Below are 24,520 nucleotides of genomic sequence, written 5' to 3' on the forward strand. Positions count from 1 at the left end.
TTGTAACATATATACCACCCCTATGGTGGAACAAGTGATGAGTTTATCGATCTTGTATTCCTTATTATTACTAGTGGCTATGAAGGATTTTCTCCTTTTCATATTGCATCTAGAGTGCCTGCATGCCGTACATCTACCACACGCATAAAAGCCGGATAGAAAAGAAAAAAGCCTGCTTTCAGTTTGTACAGGGGGATCAATAACACTCGGTGCTATTTGGTCACGCAATGATGGAGCCTTTTTATATATGAAAGAAGGCCGTGCGGGTAACAATGGACCCAACACTCGGTCTTGTTTCAGTATAAACCAGTTTTTGGCCACAACTTTTTCAAATTTTTTATACTGTACGTTATAATCAAGGACCATTCGGAAATTAACCCCTTCCACACCTGATTCTTTTGCCTTATCTTTAATCAGAAGGGACCTATCCATCTGCTGAACCCTAGATATTTCATGTTCAAGAGCAGATGGATCATAACCCTTTTCCCGAAACCTAGAGGACAATGTGTGGGCTTGATTCACAAAGTCATCCATGTAAGAACAATTCCGCCTTAGTCTAACGTACTGTCCCCTGGGGATATTGCATAACCAAGACTTATGGTGGCAACTCCCCAGGGGAATGTACGAATTCCGATCAGTTGGCTTAAAGTGGTTTTTCAATACTAGCCCATCATTTGCTTTGGTGATCTCTAGGTCAAGAAACACCAACCGTTCTTGGCTGATATTCCACGATAACTGGATGTTTTTGTCGTTAACATTCATAGTACCGACAAATTCATCCAATCCTCGCCGATCACCATCCCATACTAAAATGAGATCATCAATGAATCTATTGTAGCAGATTAATTCCTTGGGGCGATTCCGAAAAACAACTTCCTCCTCCCAGTGGGCCATAAATAAATTGGCCACACTGGGAGCAAACTTGGCCCCCATGGCAACCCCCCTTACTTGTAAATAAAACTGATGATTAAACCAAAAATAATTCCTAGATAAACAAAAATTCAAGCATTTGAGAATATATTTTTTATGACACTCCGATAAATCGGAGTAAGTGGACATGGCCCACTGAACTGAAGCTCGCGCATCACTGTGTCCTATAATAGTGTACAGTGAGCCGACATCGGCTGTCACAAGAAAACAGGAGGCCATAATATCCAATGACTCAAGAATTTGAATAATGTGTTTAGTGTCTTTAAGGAATGCTTTGGTTTTAAATACCAGGGGTTGTAGAAAAGTGTCAATGTACTGACCCACTCTAGAGGAGATAGAGTCAATACCGTTAACAATAGGCCTGCCAGGCGGATTAACACAATCCTTATGGATTTTTGGCAGGCTGTATATAATGGGGGTACGGCAAAATAATGGGTCAAGATAAGATCCCTCTTTTTTATTGAGAATATTTTTATGTTTCCCTTCTTCTATTAGCCAATGTAATTCATCCTTATACTGTAACATAGGATCTTTGTTCAAAATATGATATGTGTCAGTGTCACTGACAAGCTTATTCATTTCGGACATATAACTAGTTCTATTTAAAATCACCAATCCCCCCCCTTTATCCGCGGGGCGTATGACTATATCATCCCTGCTCCTAAGGGATTCAATTCCCAATTTGATAAACTGGGGGTCCTTTACTTTGCGTACTTTAAGATTGTCTAGATCATTTATAACAACATTCTTAAAAACCTCCAAAAACTTGTTATCGGTGTTTAGGGGGTTAAACGTGGATTTATTACGGAGATTTGAGTGATGATCTTCAAATATTTTCACCTGTCTAACAGGGTTGGATAGAAAATATTTTTTCATGTTCAAATTCCTAACAAACTTTTGGATGTTAACATATGTATGGAATTTACTAAAATTCCTAACCGGAGCGAATTTTAGACCCCTATCTAGAACTTTTAACTCATTATCGCTTAATGGACATCCACTTAAGTTGTATATGCCTGTCCCTATTGGGGTTTTTGTTTTTTGAATTCTCCTGCCCCCTCTCCTTCCTCTCTCTCTTTTCTTTTTCGGACCTGATTGCCCGACTGGGGGGTTCCGTACGGTTGCTGTCTCCACCACTCCTGATGGATAGGTGGAGGTGCAAATGGTGGATGGATGGGCTGGTGAATAGGGGGCTGCACATAAGGGCCCCTTCCGGGTCCACTCTGTGCACCCAAAAAATCCCCTCCCTCACCGGCTCCTCCATATTGTAATGGTGCATATCTATTAGACACAGGTAAAGTGTATCTCGGTTGACCACCATACGGAACCCTCTGATGGGAACCATAATCAAACTGATACCCACCCTGTCTGCTAGGGGAATGGTAGCCATAATAGTACTGAGACTCATTAACAGGGTCTGCCCTGGAGTCAGAATTCCTGTCACGGTTACCATTACCTCTACCTCTTTTCTTTCCGTGATTATTACGGGGTCCCCTATTATATGTACCTCCCCTCGGTGCACTACTCCTAGTATTACAGGGATCTGGCACCAGATTTTCCGGAATAAAGGTGCCTACAGAACCAAGTGGCGGTATAGGGGCCATAGCATCAACCTCAATAGGAGTATCATGGTGGATATCTCCCTCGGTTTGATTCATTTTTTGCCATTTAAAGACATTACCCCCATTGAAATCATCTGAGTCTCTTATGAACTTTTTCTTTTTCTTATTTTGGACCTCAAAGTCCCACTTTGCCATCTTATCCTTTAGTTCAACAGAGAGTCTAATGAAATCAGGAGTGTCTTTAAATGATTCAATGGAATGTTTAATCTCATTGATCTGACTATCTAGAATGGTCATTTTTCTTTGTTTACGTTTCAACAAAAATTCCATTAATTCTAGACCTTTATTAAGAAAAAAGTTTTCCCATTCCAACATGGAATCCCTATCCAGGAGTCCATCGTTAGGAGGAACGTCCCATCTTAAACGACGTGGTATTAATCTAGCAGAAATATATTGCTGGAAAGAAACGATATCCCACCAAGCTTTAACCTTTTTCTCAAAAACATGACCAAGCTTTCTAAAGGCCAAAACCACATCCGGGGTTTGTTCAGAAATAGGGGTACGTGAAAAAATATCACTTAATTTAACCTCTCTATTTTCCAAATATTGAAATACATCCATATTAGCTGCTGAAATTGTAGTAAATTGGTGCAAAAGAATATAGTGAGAAAGTCAACCAGCGCTAAAAAAACTGAAACAGTAAAAAATAAAAAATATATATATATATAAAGAAAAAATGCAGCTAGAATACTGTAGGTCAAATTACCAAATCCCACATTTCAAAATATAAATATCTCAGTACAGCGCAAATACATAAAACTCTTTACAGTGAAATACTAAATGCATAAATAAAAGTCCATATAGTGAATGATACAATATACAGTGATCAAGAAAGATCAAAAAGAGTCCACTTGTGCAGTGTGTCTTTAATCAATATATCCAGTGACGATGTGATCCCTTCACCAATGAACTAGTTGGACTCTCACCTCATCGAATGGACCCCTGATAAATCAGATAGGTCAAAAACACATGTTCCCATCAAGGGTGAAGTATAAGGCTACAGCAAACCAAACGGAAGCATTTCCAGATAGAATCTCCTCAATGTCATCAGATCAGGATAATGTCATATATGAAAAAGAACAAGCAAATCTAGTGCTCTCCGTTTGATAACAATTTATTAAAACAAATGAATAAAAACAAATTTCCACTCACATTTCTAAGCACTGATCTCCAGTGCCGAGTGCAAAGCAGGAAATAACATGCATGGATCAGTGTGTCAGCTGGCGGATGACGTCACGACGCGAGTCACGTGGTCCGTACGCGTTGCGTCCCAGGGAAAGGGCGGGACTTCATCAGCGGTGACGGAATGACGTCGGACGGCCGCTTTATACTAACACACTAAATTTAAACCAATAAACAGCGGAGTTATGCGCAAGGCAAATGCCGCTACTAGCGTGACACCGGAACATACATCTGTGATCACTCCATACACAGAGGGAAAGGAGAGGGCATATAGAAAACTTTATGAGCGCCAAAAAAATCTTTAAAACAAAATTAAAATCAACACCAGAGAGAAGCGTACGTCAAGTCCGCTAATTAGGCAACAAAATATCACCCACTAATAGTTCTCGCATAAAATATGCAGAGAAACGAACGAGACGTTGCCCAAACGGACAATACAAAGCTTTAAACGAATCTCCCGGTAGGTCGCATGACCAATGATAAGAACTAACGAATATACCCGCAAATGCCGCTGACGTCATCAGAAAGCTACACTGATCCGTACATGAAGAAAAAACAAACAAACATACCTATAATTAAACACATACCATACAGGTAAAAAAGAAATCAAAAAATATATACAAAAAGTAAATATAAAAATAAAAATAAAAATAAAAATAAAAATAAAAATAAAAGTATCACAATAAATATAAAAAAGAATCAGATACTATAGAATAAAACAATTATCTGTCCGAAATGAAACAATTTAAATCAAATTCCACATTTAAACCTCCCGGGGCAAGAACCCGTGTTTCATGGATCCAATAGGATTCACGTTTACTTAATTGGCGTATGAAGTTACCTCCACGCCAATGCTTGGTGACCTTCTCAATCCCCCAAAAGCTCAAACTCCTGGGATTCTGGGAATGCACCAATTTAAAATGGCGAGACACATTATGAGTCTTCAGGCCCTTTTTAATATTATTTACGTGTTCACCCAACCTCACATGTAGAGGTCTGGAGGTTCTACCGATATATTGGAGACCACATCCACATTGTAACATATATACCACCCCTATGGTGGAACAAGTGATGAGTTTATCGATCTTGTATTCCTTATTATTACTAGTGGCTATGAAGGATTTTCTCCTTTTCATATTGCATCTAGAGTGCCTGCATGCCGTACATCTACCACACGCATAAAAGCCGGATAGAAAAGAAAAAAGCCTGCTTTCAGTTTGTACAGGGGGATCAATAACACTCGGTGCTATTTGGTCACGCAATGATGGAGCCTTTTTATATATGAAAGAAGGCCGTGCGGGTAACAATGGACCCAACACTCGGTCTTGTTTCAGTATAAACCAGTTTTTGGCCACAACTTTTTCAAATTTTTTATACTGTACGTTATAATCAAGGACCATTCGGAAATTAACCCCTTCCACACCTGATTCTTTTGCCTTATCTTTAATCAGAAGGGACCTATCCATCTGCTGAACCCTAGATATTTCATGTTCAAGAGCAGATGGATCATAACCCTTTTCCCGAAACCTAGAGGACAATGTGTGGGCTTGATTCACAAAGTCATCCATGTAAGAACAATTCCGCCTTAGTCTAACGTACTGTCCCCTGGGGATATTGCATAACCAAGACTTATGGTGGCAACTCCCCAGGGGAATGTACGAATTCCGATCAGTTGGCTTAAAGTGGTTTTTCAATACTAGCCCATCATTTGCTTTGGTGATCTCTAGGTCAAGAAACACCAACCGTTCTTGGCTGATATTCCACGATAACTGGATGTTTTTGTCGTTAACATTCATAGTACCGACAAATTCATCCAATCCTCGCCGATCACCATCCCATACTAAAATGAGATCATCAATGAATCTATTGTAGCAGATTAATTCCTTGGGGCGATTCCGAAAAACAACTTCCTCCTCCCAGTGGGCCATAAATAAATTGGCCACACTGGGAGCAAACTTGGCCCCCATGGCAACCCCCCTTACTTGTAAATAAAACTGATGATTAAACCAAAAATAATTCCTAGATAAACAAAAATTCAAGCATTTGAGAATATATTTTTTATGACACTCCGATAAATCGGAGTAAGTGGACATGGCCCACTGAACTGAAGCTCGCGCATCACTGTGTCCTATAATAGTGTACAGTGAGCCGACATCGGCTGTCACAAGAAAACAGGAGGCCATAATATCCAATGACTCAAGAATTTGAATAATGTGTTTAGTGTCTTTAAGGAATGCTTTGGTTTTAAATACCAGGGGTTGTAGAAAAGTGTCAATGTACTGACCCACTCTAGAGGAGATAGAGTCAATACCGTTAACAATAGGCCTGCCAGGCGGATTAACACAATCCTTATGGATTTTTGGCAGGCTGTATATAATGGGGGTACGGCAAAATAATGGGTCAAGATAAGATCCCTCTTTTTTATTGAGAATATTTTTATGTTTCCCTTCTTCTATTAGCCTATGTAATTCATCCTTATACTGTAACATAGGATCTTTGTTCAAAATATGATATGTGTCAGTGTCACTGACAAGCTTATTCATTTCGGACATATAACTAGTTCTATTTAAAATCACCAATCCCCCCCCTTTATCCGCGGGGCGTATGACTATGTCATCCCTGCTCCTAAGGGATTAAATGTGGAATTTGATTTAAATTGTTTCATTTCGGACAGATAATTGTTTTATTCTATAGTATCTGATTCTTTTTTATATTTATTGTGATACTTTTATTTTTATTTTTATTTTTATATTTACTTTTTGTATATATTTTTTGATTTCTTTTTTACCTGTATGGTATGTGTTTAATTATAGGTATGTTTGTTTGTTTTTTCTTCATGTACGGATCAGTGTAGCTTTCTGATGACGTCAGCGGCATTTGCGGGTATATTCGTTAGTTCTTATCATTGGTCATGCGACCTACCGGGAGATTCGTTTAAAGCTTTGTATTGTCCGTTTGGGCAACGTCTCGTTCGTTTCTCTGCATATTTTATGCGAGAACTATTAGTGGGTGATATTTTGTTGCCTAATTAGCGGACTTGACGTACGCTTCTCTCTGGTGTTGATTTTAATTTTGTTTTAAAGATTTTTTTGGCGCTCATAAAGTTTTCTATATGCCCTCTCCTTTCCCTCTGTGTATGGAGTGATCACAGATGTATGTTCCGGTGTCACGCTAGTAGCGGCATTTGCCTTGCGCATAACTCCGCTGTTTATTGGTTTAAATTTAGTGTGTTAGTATAAAGCGGCCGTCCGACGTCATTCCGTCACCGCTGATGAAGTCCCGCCCTTTCCCTGGGACGCAACGCGTACGGACCACGTGACTCGCGTCGTGACGTCATCCGCCAGCTGACACACTGATCCATGCATGTTATTTCCTGCTTTGCACTCGGCACTGGAGATCAGTGCTTAGAAATGTGAGTGGAAATTTGTTTTTATTCATTTGTTTTAATAAATTGTTATCAAACGGAGAGCACTAGATTTGCTTGTTCTTTTTCATATATGACATTATCCTGATCTGATGACATTGAGGAGATTCTATCTGGAAATGCTTCCGTTTGGTTTGCTGTAGCCTTATACTTCACCCTTGATGGGAACATGTGTTTTTGACCTATCTGATTTATCAGGGGTCCATTCGATGAGGTGAGAGTCCAACTAGTTCATTGGTGAAGGGATCACATCGTCACTGGATATATTGATTAAAGACACACTGCACAAGTGGACTCTTTTTGATCTTTCTTGATCACTGTATATTGTATCATTCACTATATGGACTTTTATTTATGCATTTAGTATTTCACTGTAAAGAGTTTTATGTATTTGCGCTGTACTGAGATATTTATATTTTGAAATGTGGGATTTGGTAATTTGACCTACAGTATTCTAGCTGCATTTTTTCTTTATATATATATATATTTTTTATTTTTTACTGTTTCAGTTTTTTTAGCGCTGGTTGACTTTCTCACTATATTCTTTTGCACCAATTTACTACAATTTCAGCAGCTAATATGGATGTATTTCAATATTTGGAAAATAGAGAGGTTAAATTAAGTGATATTTTTTCACGTACCCCTATTTCTGAACAAACCCCGGATGTGGTTTTGGCCTTTAGAAAGCTTGGTCATGTTTTTGAGAAAAAGGTTAAAGCTTGGTGGGATATCGTTTCTTTCCAGCAATATATTTCTGCTAGATTAATACCACGTCGTTTAAGATGGGACGTTCCTCCTAACGATGGACTCCTGGATAGGGATTCCATGTTGGAATGGGAAAACTTTTTTCTTAATAAAGGTCTAGAATTAATGGAATTTTTGTTGAAACGTAAACAAAGAAAAATGACCATTCTAGATAGTCAGATCAATGAGATTAAACATTCCATTGAATCATTTAAAGACACTCCTGATTTCATTAGACTCTCTGTTGAACTAAAGGATAAGATGGCAAAGTGGGACTTTGAGGTCCAAAATAAGAAAAAGAAAAAGTTCATAAGAGACTCAGATGATTTCAATGGGGGTAATGTCTTTAAATGGCAAAAAATGAATCAAACCGAGGGAGATATCCACCATGATACTCCTATTGAGGTTGATGCTATGGCCCCTATACCGCCACTTGGTTCTGTAGGCACCTTTATTCCGGAAAATCTGGTGCCAGATCCCTGTAATACTAGGAGTAGTGCACCGAGGGGAGGTACATATAATAGGGGACCCCGTAATAATCACGGAAAGAAAAGAGGTAGAGGTAATGGTAACCGTGACAGGAATTCTGACTCCAGGGCAGACCCTGTTAATGAGTCTCAGTACTATTATGGCTACCATTCCCCTAGCAGACAGGGTGGGTATCAGTTTGATTATGGTTCCCATCAGAGGGTTCCGTATGGTGGTCAACCGAGATACACTTTACCTGTGTCTAATAGATATGCACCATTACAATATGGAGGAGCCGGTGAGGGAGGGGATTTTTTGGGTGCACAGAGTGGACCCGGAAGGGGCCCTTATGTGCAGCCCCCTATTCACCAGCCCATCCATCCACCATTTGCACCTCCACCTATCCATCAGGAGTGGTGGAGACAGCAACCGTACGGAACCCCCCAGTCGGGCAATCAGGTCCGAAAAAGAAAAGAGAGAGAGGAAGGAGAGGGGGCAGGAGAATTCAAAAAACAAAAACCCCAATAGGGACAGGCATATACAACTTAAGTGGATGTCCATTAAGCGATAATGAGTTAAAAGTTCTAGATAGGGGTCTAAAATTCGCTCCGGTTAGGAATTTTAGTAAATTCCATACATATGTTAACATCCAAAAGTTTGTTAGGAATTTGAACATGAAAAAATATTTTCTATCCAACCCTGTTAGACAGGTGAAAATATTTGAAGATCATCACTCAAATCTCCGTAATAAATCCACGTTTAACCCCCTAAACACCGATAACAAGTTTTTGGAGGTTTTTAAGAATGTTGTTATAAATGATCTAGACAATCTTAAAGTACGCAAAGTAAAGGACCCCCAGTTTATCAAATTGGGAATTGAATCCCTTAGGAGCAGGGATGACATAGTCATACGCCCCGCGGATAAAGGGGGGGGATTGGTGATTTTAAATAGAACTAGTTATATGTCCGAAATGAATAAGCTTGTCAGTGACACTGACACATATCATATTTTGAACAAAGATCCTATGTTACAGTATAAGGATGAATTACATTGGCTAATAGAAGAAGGGAAACATAAAAATATTCTCAATAAAAAAGAGGGATCTTATCTTGACCCATTATTTTGCCGTACCCCCATTATATACAGCCTGCCAAAAATCCATAAGGATTGTGTTAATCCGCCTGGCAGGCCTATTGTTAACGGTATTGACTCTATCTCCTCTAGAGTGGGTCAGTACATTGACACTTTTCTACAACCCCTGGTATTTAAAACCAAAGCATTCCTTAAAGACACTAAACACATTATTCAAATTCTTGAGTCATTGGATATTATGGCCTCCTGTTTTCTTGTGACAGCCGATGTCGGCTCACTGTACACTATTATAGGACACAGTGATGCGCGAGCTTCAGTTCAGTGGGCCATGTCCACTTACTCCGATTTATCGGAGTGTCATAAAAAATATATTCTCAAATGCTTGAATTTTTGTTTATCTAGGAATTATTTTTGGTTTAATCATCAGTTTTATTTACAAGTAAGGGGGGTTGCCATGGGGGCCAAGTTTGCTCCCAGTGTGGCCAATTTATTTATGGCCCACTGGGAGGAGGAAGTTGTTTTTCGGAATCGCCCCAAGGAATTAATCTGCTACAATAGATTCATTGATGATCTCATTTTAGTATGGGATGGTGATCGGCGAGGATTGGATGAATTTGTCGGTACTATGAATGTTAACGACAAAAACATCCAGTTATCGTGGAATATCAGCCAAGAACGGTTGGTGTTTCTTGACCTAGAGATCACCAAAGCAAATGATGGGCTAGTATTGAAAAACCACTTTAAGCCAACTGATCGGAATTCGTACATTCCCCTGGGGAGTTGCCACCATAAGTCTTGGTTATGCAATATCCCCAGGGGACAGTACGTTAGACTAAGGCGGAATTGTTCTTACATGGATGACTTTGTGAATCAAGCCCACACATTGTCCTCTAGGTTTCGGGAAAAGGGTTATGATCCATCTGCTCTTGAACATGAAATATCTAGGGTTCAGCAGATGGATAGGTCCCTTCTGATTAAAGATAAGGCAAAAGAATCAGGTGTGGAAGGGGTTAATTTCCGAATGGTCCTTGATTATAACGTACAGTATAAAAAATTTGAAAAAGTTGTGGCCAAAAACTGGTTTATACTGAAACAAGACCGAGTGTTGGGTCCATTGTTACCCGCACGGCCTTCTTTCATATATAAAAAGGCTCCATCATTGCGTGACCAAATAGCACCGAGTGTTATTGATCCCCCTGTACAAACTGAAAGCAGGCTTTTTTCTTTTCTATCCGGCTTTTATGCGTGTGGTAGATGTACGGCATGCAGGCACTCTAGATGCAATATGAAAAGGAGAAAATCCTTCATAGCCACTAGTAATAATAAGGAATACAAGATCGATAAACTCATCACTTGTTCCACCATAGGGGTGGTATATATGTTACAATGTGGATGTGGTCTCCAATATATCGGTAGAACCTCCAGACCTCTACATGTGAGGTTGGGTGAACACGTAAATAATATTAAAAAGGGCCTGAAGACTCATAATGTGTCTCGCCATTTTAAATTGGTGCATTCCCAGAATCCCAGGAGTTTGAGCTTTTGGGGGATTGAGAAGGTCACCAAGCATTGGCGTGGAGGTAACTTCATACGCCAATTAAGCAAACGTGAATCCTATTGGATCCATGAAACACGGGTTCTTGCCCCGGGAGGTTTAAATGTGGAATTTGATTTAAATTGTTTCATTTCGGACAGATAATTGTTTTATTCTATAGTATCTGATTCTTTTTTATATTTATTGTGATACTTTTATTTTTATTTTTATTTTTATTTTTATTTTTATTTTTATATTTACTTTTTGTATATATTTTTTGATTTCTTTTTTACCTGTATGGTATGTGTTTAATTATAGGTATGTTTGTTTGTTTTTTCTTCATGTACGGATCAGTGTAGCTTTCTGATGACGTCAGCGGCATTTGCGGGTATATTCGTTAGTTCTTATCATTGGTCATGCGACCTACCGGGAAATTCGTTTAAAGCTTTGTATTGTCCGTTTGGGCAACGTCTCGTTCGTTTCTCTGCATATTTTATGCGAGAACTATTAGTGGGTGATATTTTGTTGCCTAATTAGCGGACTTGACGTACGCTTCTCTCTGGTGTTGATTTTAATTTTGTTTTAAAGATTTTTTTGGCGCTCATAAAGTTTTCTATATGCCCTCTCCTTTCCCTCTGTGTATGGAGTGATCACAGATGTATGTTCCGGTGTCACGCTAGTAGCGGCATTTGCCTTGCGCATAACTCCGCTGTTTATTGGTTTAAATTTAGTGTGTTAGTATAAAGCGGCCGTCCGACGTCATTCCGTCACCGCTGATGAAGTCCCGCCCTTTCCCTGGGACGCAACGCGTACGGACCACGTGACTCGCGTCGTGACGTCATCCGCCAGCTGACACACTGATCCATGCATGTTATTTCCTGCTTTGCACTCGGCACTGGAGATCAGTGCTTAGAAATGTGAGTGGAAATTTGTTTTTATTCATTTGTTTTAATAAATTGTTATCAAACGGAGAGCACTAGATTTGCTTGTTCTTTTTCATATATGACATTATCCTGATCTGATGACATTGAGGAGATTCTATCTGGAAATGCTTCCGTTTGGTTTGCTGTAGCCTTATACTTCACCCTTGATGGGAACATGTGTTTTTGACCTATCTGATTTATCAGGGGTCCATTCGATGAGGTGAGAGTCCAACTAGTTCATTGGTGAAGGGATCACATCGTCACTGGATATATTGATTAAAGACACACTGCACAAGTGGACTCTTTTTGATCTTTCTTGATCACTGTATATTGTATCATTCACTATATGGACTTTTATTTATGCATTTAGTATTTCACTGTAAAGAGTTTTATGTATTTGCGCTGTACTGAGATATTTATATTTTGAAATGTGGGATTTGGTAATTTGACCTACAGTATTCTAGCTGCATTTTTTCTTTATATATATATATATTTTTTATTTTTTACTGTTTCAGTTTTTTTAGCGCTGGTTGACTTTCTCACTATATACGTGTTAATAAATGTCATAGCCATGAGGACCTCATACAAAGGTTTTCTTTATCTAAACATAAAGTTTACAATATCAGATCAGATGTAAAAACTTTCCTTGAGGTATCTAAGGGCCCACTGACATATATACGTTGCAGGTACACACATTGTATACTAAACTGTGGAACATTGTATTATGGTGCCATTCACTATTAGTACTTATCCACATGGGTGTACTTTAAATCCATAATTGCCCATGTGGGATGCACAGGTGTTCTGTGTATCCATATGCAGGCAATTTGACATTTAGGTAGGTGTGAGTGCATGTCCCCAAACTCGCACTGTCTGCGTGTGGGGACACACACCCACACCCACTCGGAGATCAAGTTGGGAGCAGCAGCCTGTGCAACTGTTTACATGAATGGGATTGCCTGCACATGAACGCACGGAACACCTATTCATCAAATGCAAGCAAACATGGCCCTCATAGAATGTACGCCTATGTGAGGCCTTAATCACCCCGACTCAGTATAGCAATATCAAAGAATGTGCCCAAACTGCAGTGCATAATTATGTGCATTGTGGTGCACTGTTTTTAAATTTAAGGGTAAAGGCAATTTTTTATGCATTAAGATGTGCTGTCAACTATTCAAAAGCACAGTGCATCTTAAATGCAATAAATGAATGCATGTTAACACAGTGCAAAGTGTGAATGGACCCCAAGATTTATAATTTTTTAATATAGACTGTATTTGATACAGTATAGTGAGGGTGCCAGTTCATTTAGAGTAGAATTTCAATTTTAAAAACTCAATTTCCAGGGCACCTCCTTGCCTACACAATATAGAATCAGCAAATTGTTACCAGGAATCTTTATACTGACTGTCTATTTCAGCTGCTGCACATTGACCTGTTTTTCGCTATTTGCAGGACAAGGTTCTATGAAGGCAGTGAGCTGGTTGCTGATTCAGGGGTGACTGTGGACACCACAATGCGTGGAGGAAGACTTGGTGTGTTCTGTTTCTCACAAGAAAACATTATCTGGTCCAATTTGAAGTACCGCTGTAATGGTAAGTTATCCATAGACTCAAAAAAACCTGAGGCTGCTGATCCAGAAAGAAAGCCATCTTATAGTCAAAGGTTGTCTATTACAGGAATTATATTGCACACAAATATATGTTTCGAATCTGGCACCTTATAGAACTTTGTTACATATGTAGCACTTACCCCCGAAGGAGTGGCTGAATTTTTCCTGGGCTTACCAATTACCTCCACCAGCTCGTAACTCGTTGTTCTTGTCTAGGGGTTCCCAGGGTTGATGACCCAGTAACTGTAGAGACCGACACTTGGATTCCTTTTCAGGATTTTTATTTGCATAAAACGGTTGAACAAACTCAGTCTCTAATGCCGCGTACACACGATCAGACTATCCGGCGGACTTAGTCTGGCGGACAAACCGTCGGAAAGTCCGCCAAATTTCCGAACGAGCGGACCTGCCCACACACACTGAAGTAACTGATCAATTCAGTCTAGTACTACTATTATCAGTTATGTATTCCTTTGTCTAGTCCCTATAGTTTAGCTATCAATCTATTACGCCAAGCACATGTTATTGTTAATATCACAATACTACCACCCTTGGCTATGAAATCAATACACGGTCTAAGATCAATCAAATCTCATTTATTTCCCAAGGAAATAATACAGCGTGCATAAGGTATCAATAGAAGTTACAATAATACATAGCATACAATCAAAGTACAATATAAGCCATACTTATCCGACCTTCGCAGCTAAGCCTCATGATGGAAGTGAGAGGAGACAGAGGGAGACCTCATGGTTGCAACCCTTTTTGTTAAACATACCTCAGCCATACCACACCCCATAGCCCATCCTACTTTTCCCGTAGACCAATCAGCGTCTCTGGGGCGTTTCCTCCCCCAGGCTAATTACCTCGTACAGTCCTGCCATACTTGTCCTCTGGGGGGCAGTGTCTGCCCATGAATTGCAACTGCTCCGACTGGATTGCCATCTTGTGGCTCGATCTCGGACGCCCCACCAGCTGTCCTTTGTTCTTACAGACAAGTCGGCACCATACTGTCTTTGAAGTTCAGTACATTCCAGGTGGGCTGAATAGAACTCATTCTGCTATTCAAATTGTGTCACATTCCTTGCTTTTAAACATGTGAGACTGCCTGGCATCAATATGGCTGAGTTCGGCTGTACAAACAGCTGTGTAGATGTATAATACTAATTCCTGTCTGATTCCAACACACACTAACATAGAAGACCGGGCCACCGCCAGTAAAAGAGCTGGAAGAAGGAGGCCCGGCAAGAAGAAACGAAGAGGGGGACAAGACCCCCGAATAGGGGAACAAACCGCCGAAGTCGGAAGAACCCCGGGCGGCGGCGACAAAGAAGAAAGCCGTGTTCCTCCACTAGTAAAAGAGCTAGCAAAAGAGCAGAAGATAGCGGAGGAGTCCGGAGACAAGACCTCCCAAGACGGAAGGAGACCCCCGAAGCTGTGCAATAAAGTATTTTTAACCCTTGTGTGTTGTGTTTTATTTACATTTTTTTTCACAGGTGAATGGGTAGGGGTACATTGTACCCCATACTCATTCACATAGGGTGGGGGCTCCCGGATTCCAATAAGCCCCTCGCCCGCAGACCCCGACAACCAATGGCCAGGGTTGTCGGGAAGAGGCCCTTGTCCTCATCAACATGGGGACAAGGTGCTTTGGGGTGGGGGGGCTGCACGGCCCCCCCTTCCCCAAAGCACCCCCCATGTTGAGGACATGTGGCCTGGTACGGCTCAGGAGGGGGGGGCGTTCACTCATCCCCACCCCTTTCCTGACCGGCCGGGTTGCATGCTCGGATAAGGGTCTTTGGGGGGACCCCCACTGCATTTTTTCGGCATAGGCCTTTAAGTCCATACCAGGTGACGGGCCAGCGACGTGTCAATCTCGCCACCGAAGGCAGCGACATTGACTTCCTTCGCTAGTCCCGGCTACCTGGAGCCGCGTTCAAAATGAACAGACTTTTCTCCGTGCGGGAAAGTCCGTTCATTTCAAAAGTACGACAGACTAGCACACACACGGCCGTATTGTCTGCCGGACTGCGAGTCCAGCAGACAGTTTTTGAGTCAAAACTACTTTCTAAGTCCGCCAGACTTTTGGGTAAAAAAAGTCTGCCAGCGCCCACATGCTCGAATCCACCGGACTTTTCCGCTGGATAGTTTGATCGTGTGTATGCGGCATAACTTTGCAAAGTCTCTCACACAGACTTAGCAGAAGAACTTAGTTGTAACCGGAAACGGTAGAGGTAAGAACTTCCTTACTGTACCAGAATCTTTCAGCCAGTCCGGCGATTCCGTAAGAATTGTGCATTCAATCAATGTCCATGGCAGCTCTGCTTCCAGGCTCTTACCGAGCAGCCAGCCTCATGCATGGCTCTCCTACTGAAGAGTCCTCCCCTAGTTGCATGTAGAGTTGCTGGGCCTCTCCAAAGTCCAGACGGCACCGGAACACCTTAGAATCCTCCTTCCAGTTACTGTGCCTCGAACTAGCCAGTTTTGAGGCTCGAGAACGGATGGATCCACACCCCAGGCCATGAGGGCCCCTGGGAGCTGGTCAGGAGGACCAGGACCACGGAGTCAGCAACAACTTCTGGACCGGATCCCAGAACCATATGACTTCGGCACCTTAAGTACCCTCTCCCAGAATACACAGCGAGACAAACGCACCCACTGATTGGCTCCGAGAGAGATTGATACCCAATGCATCCAACCAGACTGCGTTCTAAGGCCTCTCACAGGTGTACAACCCCACCTATGACAAGGCAGAACTTCTATACAGCCCAGCCCAACTGATGCCAAAGCATAATTTAGAACCATTAACCCCAAAACTCAACTACAGTTTTGGGCAAAAACTAAATTTAAATACATAGCGTGTACTCATTAGGAGTACCGGTGCTGCACATATCTTATTTACACACTTGCCTTCAATCCAATTTAAACCTAACCTAAAATAACTAGGAAATGTATTGTGCAAACTCAACTCCCACAGTCTCTCACTGTCCATTCAATTGCTAAATGATTTCAATGGATCGTAAGTTTACAGGTGCTCCTGTATGTGTAGCCGCTTAAACTCTATCGGGTTTGGCAACATGCAGATCTGGCCAAATGTAATTATTTTGTAAGTTCCTATACCTGTATAGCTATGACAATTACCATTCAAATTTTTCCTAATTTGATGGAAATTACAGCTTAAGGATCTGTTCCTGCCTTGCTGAAACCTACAGACCTAGGCTCTGTTCCTGCCTTACTGAGCCTAAGGAAGGATCTGTCCCTACCTTACTGGAGCTTACCGTCTTAAGCTGGCCATAGACTGTCAGCCAGTCGGCTGAATGTAAAAAAAAAAAGAGCAAAGTTAGCAGATCTCTCCATCCACACAAACAAGATGGATGTAGCAATCCTGTAGCAAGCCATCCTGCCAAGACATTGTCTTCTGACAGCAGTATCTGCTACTGTCAGAATGCACTGATCAACAGCTACAGCCGATTGGTTGCAGATGCTGATTGATGGAAAATTTTCCAACATGTCCCTTTGATAGCAATTGATTAAACAATTGACAACCAACTTCTGTTAAGCAAGGCAGCTTACACATTGATCGAAATTTGGCAGGTGCCTGCTGGTCAGGATGAATATTGATCATTGTATGACTAGCGTAAAGTAATACTATAGGCAAAACTTTTTTTTCTTTTCATATTGGATAGAGTAAGGGAGGGCTATAACCCCTGTCAGTTTATTTTTCACCATCTGTATCTGATTGCGGAGATTTCCCTTCACTTCCTGTCCTATAGCCAAACAGGAAGTGAGAAGAAATCCCTGCAAATTAAAGGAATTCCATGGAGAGACCCCCAGGTCACCAGAACTAGTGTCCCTATTGGAATATTTCCCCTCTATTACTTTTCTGGGGACTACTCTAATGTGGGATTTTTTTTTTACTTTCACTTTCAATAATAATGATAAAAGAAAAAAAGAAAATAACTGCGCTAAGGTTAAATATGTGAATGTGGGAATGTGTAAATGTATAAAGAAAATCCTGTAAGGATATTCAGCTGCGGCTTTCGCTATGTCACATACATGCAAATAAAAACGAAAAAACCCATAAGCCGCGCTAAATAGATACCAAGGCAAATGCAACCAACTATTTGTGCAATGATATAAAGATAAATGTTGAAATAAATATTAATAAATACAACCAACTACTTGTGCAAAATAAACAAATAAATGTTAAAACAAATATTGTATAGAGTATAGCAACCCTATATGTGTATATGCATATACGTGATACAAAACATATAAGTATTAGGATTCCTGATCTCAAAAACCCACAAATGCTGATGGGCACATATAATGGGAATCAGTAACACACACCTATTGTAAAATATATACACCCAATGTGTGAACAATGAGTCCGTATAAAAACCAAAAAGGGGGTAACGTAAGGCCCAGTAAGGGTCCTCTGAGTAAACACCACACTCTTCCTGGAAATCCAAATATGGGAGCAGTTATATTCAATCCACCACCAACACACGATAAGATTTACTGCTTACCAGATATGAGTGACCCCCCACTACAGAGGGTCGCACGGGGCTTAATAGGAATGGACGTCACTTCCAACCACAAGATAAAAGAGGTTCCTCGATGTCTTCCTGGATTCACTCTTTTAGGAACTCTTGGGAAGAGAACTCACTCCCGGACACTCAACTCAGTAGTCCAAACAGACTCAGAGTCAGGGACATCAAAGCCATAGGGGAAAGATAAAACTCAAAATAGTGTAAAACCCTTTTTATTTTAAAATTAAAAATATAAAAATACACTTACAAGCGTATAAAAAAGGAAAGCGCCTTAAGTCCGTGGCGCCGGCCGGACGCACACGGACAGACTCGTTCTCCTGGAACCCGTCACAAAACCGAGGTGATGAATAGCGCACCGCTCAGCCCTACGCGTTTCTCAACAAAATTGCGTCATCCAGGGGCACGCTTGTAAGTGTATTTTTATATTTTTAATTTTAAAATAAAAAGGGTTTTACACTATTTTGAGTTTTATCTTTCCCCTATGGCTTTGATGTCCCTGACTCTGAGTCTGTTTGGACTACTGAGTTGAGTGTCCGGGAGTGAGTTCTCTTCCCAAGAGTTCCTAAAAGAGTGAATCCAGGAAGACATCGAGGAACCTCTTTTATCTTGTGGTTGGAAGTGACGTCCATTCCTATTAAGCCCCGTGCGACCCTCTGTAGTGGGGGGTCACTCATATCTGGTAAGCAGTAAATCTTATCGTGTGTTGGTGGTGGATTGAATATAACTGCTCCCATATTTGGATTTCCAGGAAGAGTGTGGTGTTTACTCAGAGGACCCTTACGTTACCCCCTTTTTTGTTTTTATACGGACTCATTGTTCACACATTGGGTGTATATATTTTACAATAGGTGTGTGTTACTGATTCCCATTATATGTGCCCATCAGCATTTGTGGGTTTTTGAGATCAGGAATCCTAATACTTATATGTTTTGTATCACGTATATGCATATACACATATAGGGTTGCTATACTCTATACAATATTTGTTTTAACATTTATTTGTTTATTTTGCACAAGTAGTTGGTTGTATTTATTAATATTTATTTCAACATTTATCTTTATATCATTGCACAAATAGTTGGTTGCATTTGCCTTGGTATCTATTTAGCGCGGCTTATGGGTTTTTTCGTTAATAATAATGATAAACAGGTCAAATCAAGAGGGTGAAGCTCCTTAATGATTCTCCTCTTCTAGGGTCCCCCGCCGGAGCTCCTGGCCCCTCCCTTCTGTCAAGTGCCCCTAGAGCAAGCAGCTTGCCATGGGGGCACTCAAGAAGGTGTGCTCGCATGCTCCCGAGCCGCTGTTCTGTGGTGTGACCATTCAGACACTGTCTCCTCTCTCTCCTCATTGGCTCACTAGCTGTGATTGACAGCTGGTTCCCGCTGCTGCCTCAGCCAATGAGGAGGCAGAGTCCTGGAGAGCTGATGCTCCCATGAAAATTGCTGGATTGAGATGGGATTCAGGTAAGTGTTTTGGGGGCCTGAGGTAGCGGTTGCACACAGAAGGTTTTTACCTTCATGCACATACTGCATGAAGGTAAAAAAAACCTTCAGCCTTTGCTACCACATTAAGGTTCCTGCCACATACAGTCATTTTAAGAAACTGTGAGCCCAGGCGAACATCTTATCAAGCCCCACAAGACACGCCAGTACCAAATACAGAGAGGCAGAAAGTGTGAATGATATAAGCTTTGCATGCTGTCTATTCCAAGCTTTGCATTTCTTCAGGTGCTTTGTGGGAAATCACAAACACTTTCATTTATTTAATACATTGAAGATCTGAAGACAAAAAGTTTCTGTGGTGCTCTATCTGTAGAATACCCACAATGCCCTGTGACATTGCTTTGAAGGGAGTGCGCATTAAGAGAAAAGATATCGTGGGCGTCACTAAATAGCGGGCCGAGAGACAGCTCTGCCCTGACCACCGTGGCCTCGCCATTCAACTGCCTGTGTTCCCCTTCTTTCCCATACCCTCCGACCAAACCTGCCAGCAACCCCTACTCCGCTGCACAGTATAGCCAACACTGTCATTTTTAACACAGAGAAGAACGCAGGAGTGCGGCTGGTCCAGAGAGAAGGCAGGAGCACCCCAACTCCTCGACTTAACCAGCAGTGATTGGCTCGCTAGAGTGGTAGCCACAACCAATCACCCACTAGCCATCAGGAAAAGTTGGAAAGCTTCCACTCTCTTCCCAGACCTGATGCACCTCCCGCCCCCTGCCCCTCTGTGTAAGGTAGGACTGGGTGCAGTGTGGAGGGGCACACTTGTCTAAAGAGGGAGCTATACTTTATAGGGGCCGTAATGTAAAGTTGGGGACTGTAATGTAAAGAGATACTGAAGTATAACGAGGGTACTGTAATGTGAAGCAGTAGCTTGATATGTAGAGGATGGGAGGACTGCATTGTAAAGAGTGGCGCTGTGATATGGGGGGGGGGGGGGTGATGTATATGAAGGCACTGTCATACAAAGGTGGGCAGTGTAGTGTAATAGGATTGTAATTTAAAAGGGGGGGGGGGCAGCAAAGTAAAGTGTTGGCAGTGATGTACTGTAAACCGAGCTGTAATTTAAAGGGGAGACTGCGTTGTAAAGGGTGGGCTGTATTGTAAATGGGGGTTGCATTGTGAACAAGACCTTAATGTACAGAGGAGCACTGTGATGTAAGGTGGGCTGATGTAAAGAGGAGCACTGTGATGTAAACGGGGAGACTGTGATGCAAACATGGGGCTGTGATGCAAAGGGGTGTATGATGTGAAGGGGCTCTGTGATGTAAAGCAACACCATGATGTAAAAAGAGGGACTGCAATATAAAGGTGGGGTCTGCGATGTAAAGGGGGGCTGTATTTTATAGGGAGGGGCTGTAACGTAAAAAAAAAACAATGTGATATAAAGGGAGACACGCTACTATGAAGTAAACAGGGGCTATGGTGTAAATGGGGGATGTTGATGTGAAGGGGAAGACTGATGACACTTATGTAAAGAGGGGACTGCGATGTGAAAGGGGAACAAGGACATTGATGTAAAAAAGGGATGTGATGTGCAGAATCTGAGTCACAGAACAAATATGAGATTCGGATCTCTGTTGAAAGAAAATTTTACTGATCGGATCTCTGTGAATTTTAATTCATTACCCCTGACCATCAGTGTAAAAAAAAAAAACATCAACTTGACCCAAAACCATTTTAATTAGTATTATTTGAAATTATTTAAGATTTTCATTGACTAATTTTGCAAGGTTCTGCCTTCTTTATGCATTTACACATAGCATTAGATGAATATTATTGTGGTTTAAAAATAATCGGCTTCTATTCTTTATTTCCAGACACCATCCCAGAGGACTTTCAAGCTTTTCAGGCTCAGCAGTTTACATCTTAAAGCAATTCAGAACCACAGAGGGCGTTTATTTTTTGTTTTGATGTAATCTTGGTTTTATTTGTTAATAAGAACACAGAATCTGATGTAACAAAGTTTTTTTGTTTTGTTTTTTATACCTACTGTACATGAATGTATGTGAAATAAGATACAATAAAGAAACTTTTAAAGTTGCTGAATACTGTTGTAATCTCAGTATACCCCAATAATTCATTGGTGGAATGTATTGTATTTATAATTTAAAGTAGAATTGTTTTGTGAAGCCTATTTGATATATTTATCATGTCAAAGTGATCAATAAATCCAGAGTTATGGGCAGCTGAATATAACGTATATGCAAATCTCCAATTTTCTTGTCCAGTTTGACCTGCCTCTTTCTGCCTTTCAAGCCTCTATATATTCCTATTTTTTACGTCACATGATTGGTCTGATCTGCATTAGTTTAATTTAGGGTAGAACATCTAATCTCTTTGGGGGAAGATTTAATATATTTGTGCCTGTTATTTATGTGTATCCATTGGAGGAATTTTCCTTGACTTCAAATGCCAGTGACACATCAGGAAGTGATTGAAAAACCTCCTTAAAGTGTTACTAAACCCAGGACCCTGCATTCATTATATCTGGTCTTCCACAGTACACAGAACATGGAAATTCAATTATTTTAGGAAATTATAAACTGCTAAATACCCTTTCTCAGCAGCAGTATATAGCAGTCTTGTGACTTCTATCAGTGCCTGGTTAAAGCTTGTAGGAGGAGTTTTCATACTGCACTGGCTGTCCTATCAGGATGCAGGACCCCTGATCCTCTGTCTGGACAATGCTGATTGGTGCTGTGCTGATCACATGCACTCTCCCAAGAAAAAAAAAACCTCTCTAGCAATACACACCAAACTGAGCATGTGCAGTCTGACTCCAGTAACCCTGTCTTATCTAGACATGTTATGGGGACAATGCAAAAAGAGGAAGATCTGTGAATACAGGATAAAACAGCCTTTTTACACAATAAGGAGGATTAACCCCTTAGGCTCCACAGTAAGTATAACAAGCATGCTTTACTGCATATACAGACTGATTTTACTGTTGTGGGTTTAGTAACAATTTAAAGAAAATCCACTTTTGACATCTCTCAGCACAACAGATGTTTCATATGGAAGAAATCTGCTCTTCTCCCATTCCTGTGACAACCAAAGGTTTTCTCTTAATTTTCTGTATTGATGGGCCCCAAAAAATAGAAAGTGTGAACCCCCAACACGGACAGAGACAGCATAAAAAAAAAAAAAACTGACAAAGGGCTTTAATCCTTCCCCGTGTAATCCAAGCAGTAAAAGATGTTTTGGCTAAAGTTGTACTGTTAGGAATGTTGTAGGTTTATTCCTGTATAACTAAATGCTGGTCAGCAGGCATCAATCTAACAAGCACCTTTTTATTCATATTTGTGGCCATAGTTCCATAATTGCAGGTTATATAGCATGCCGTATTTGGTACTGACTGGGTCTATTGATCTTTAGATATACACAATTTCTATCTATATGAGTGAGAGGTCTGTCAATATCTGCACAATGGAATGGAGCTGCTTAGGATTCTTTTCATAAACTCAGCTCTGTCCAGTGACTGTTCCTTGGAAGACGGATTGGAGGAAAGGAGTGCAGGCTGTATTCTGTTGCTGGAATACGGCGGGACAGACCACATGCTGATGACAGCTTTCTATTCATGTCACAAGAAATGTCATGTTATAGTAAACCCATCATTTTATTTCATGTACCATAGAACAGACAAACCACTAAAGACTATCTGGTTTTATAGGAAAAGGTTATTTTGTAACTGAAATGTTCCTAGTCTATGCAGGATATAAAATAGCTCAGATTAAAAACACATCTATGTTTCTGCTCACTAGTGAATAGAAGAAGAAAAACTGGTAGCAAAAAAAGTGAAAAACATTCTTCAAAGCCCAAAAGAAAAAAAAATGCTGCTCTTTTGAAATAGTGATGTCACACTGTATACAATCTTAATACAATGAAATGAAAACGAATGCCGTGTACACCCGACCAGAATTTTCGCTAGACTAGGTCCAACGGTCTTCCCGATGGACTTTTCAAATGAATGGACTTGGCCACACACAATCACATCAAAGTCCGACTGATTCAAGCGTGATGATGTATGACCGGACTAAAATAAGGAAGTTCATAGCCAGTAGCCAATAGCTGCCCTAGCGTCAGTTTTTGTCCGTCGGACTAGCATACAAACGAACAGATTTCTCGATAGGAACTGGGTCCGGCGGAGTTCCGGACGAAAAATTTGAAACTTACTATTTGTAAAGTCCGTCAGATTTTTGACCAGCAAAGGTCCAATGGAGCCCACACACGATCGAATTGTCAGACGGATTCGTCCCGTCGGACCTTTGCTGTCGAAAAGTCCGGTCGGGTGTACGCGGCATAAGAGTGTGAATTCTACATACACAAAATATAAATCACAAAACACTTTTTATTTGTCCAAAGAAATGTGGAAAATCGAAAGCCTTCACCACTGCAACCTTTTGGGTGTATTCTCACCTCAATGTATTCAGGGCCGTCTTTAATATTGTTTGGACCCTGGGCAAACATTTTCTTGGGCCCATCCAAATTCACTTATCAACTATTTGCAGGCAGTGCAGGCTCATGGGGCAGCTGCTTTTGGGCCCCACAACAATGACTGGGCCCAGGGCAGCTTCCCCTTTTGCCCTGCATTAAAGATGGCCCTGAATATATTGCCCATCACAGCACAGGTCAACAACAACATGCTCCCATGTAATCACTCAGTTTTACATCTCTTCAGAATGGATGGATATTGTTCAATTCTCCTACCCATGATCGTCTCTCACTCAGAGCGAGAGAGTGGTGCTCATGGGCTGGAGGATTGAATAGTATCCATAGCTATCTTTCTTGATGACAGCGGATGAGTGAGATTTAAAGAGATATTTATTCTCAATGTTTTTAAAAGTGAGTGACGTATTATTTATGTGATTTTAATGAATAAACAACAGTGACCACTAGGTTGTATTTTATTGTATTTTATACAAGTTCTCTG

At 40.9% G+C, this 24,520-nt stretch overlaps 1 protein-coding gene across 1 annotated transcript in view; it reads left to right on the plus strand.

Moving 5' to 3' along the window:
• The window catches only part of THBS4 (thrombospondin 4), a 108,965-nt gene extending 87,329 nt beyond the window's left edge, over window positions 1-21,636 (plus strand). Inside the window, exons 21-22 of the mRNA XM_077462608.1 lie at window positions 13,379-13,518; window positions 21,408-21,636. Coding sequence (XP_077318734.1) covers window positions 13,379-13,518; window positions 21,408-21,460 — 193 coding nt within the window. The 3' untranslated portion in view covers window positions 21,461-21,636. The remainder of the gene's footprint in view (window positions 1-13,378; window positions 13,519-21,407) is intronic.
• The last annotated feature ends 2,884 nt before the right edge of the window (window positions 21,637-24,520 follow it).

Source organism: Lithobates pipiens, unplaced genomic scaffold (genome assembly GCF_037356315.1).
Source record: "Lithobates pipiens isolate NorthernLeopardFrog02 unplaced genomic scaffold, aLitPip1_a1.2 Scaffold_3, whole genome shotgun sequence".
NCBI lineage: Eukaryota > Metazoa > Chordata > Amphibia > Anura > Ranidae > Lithobates > Lithobates pipiens.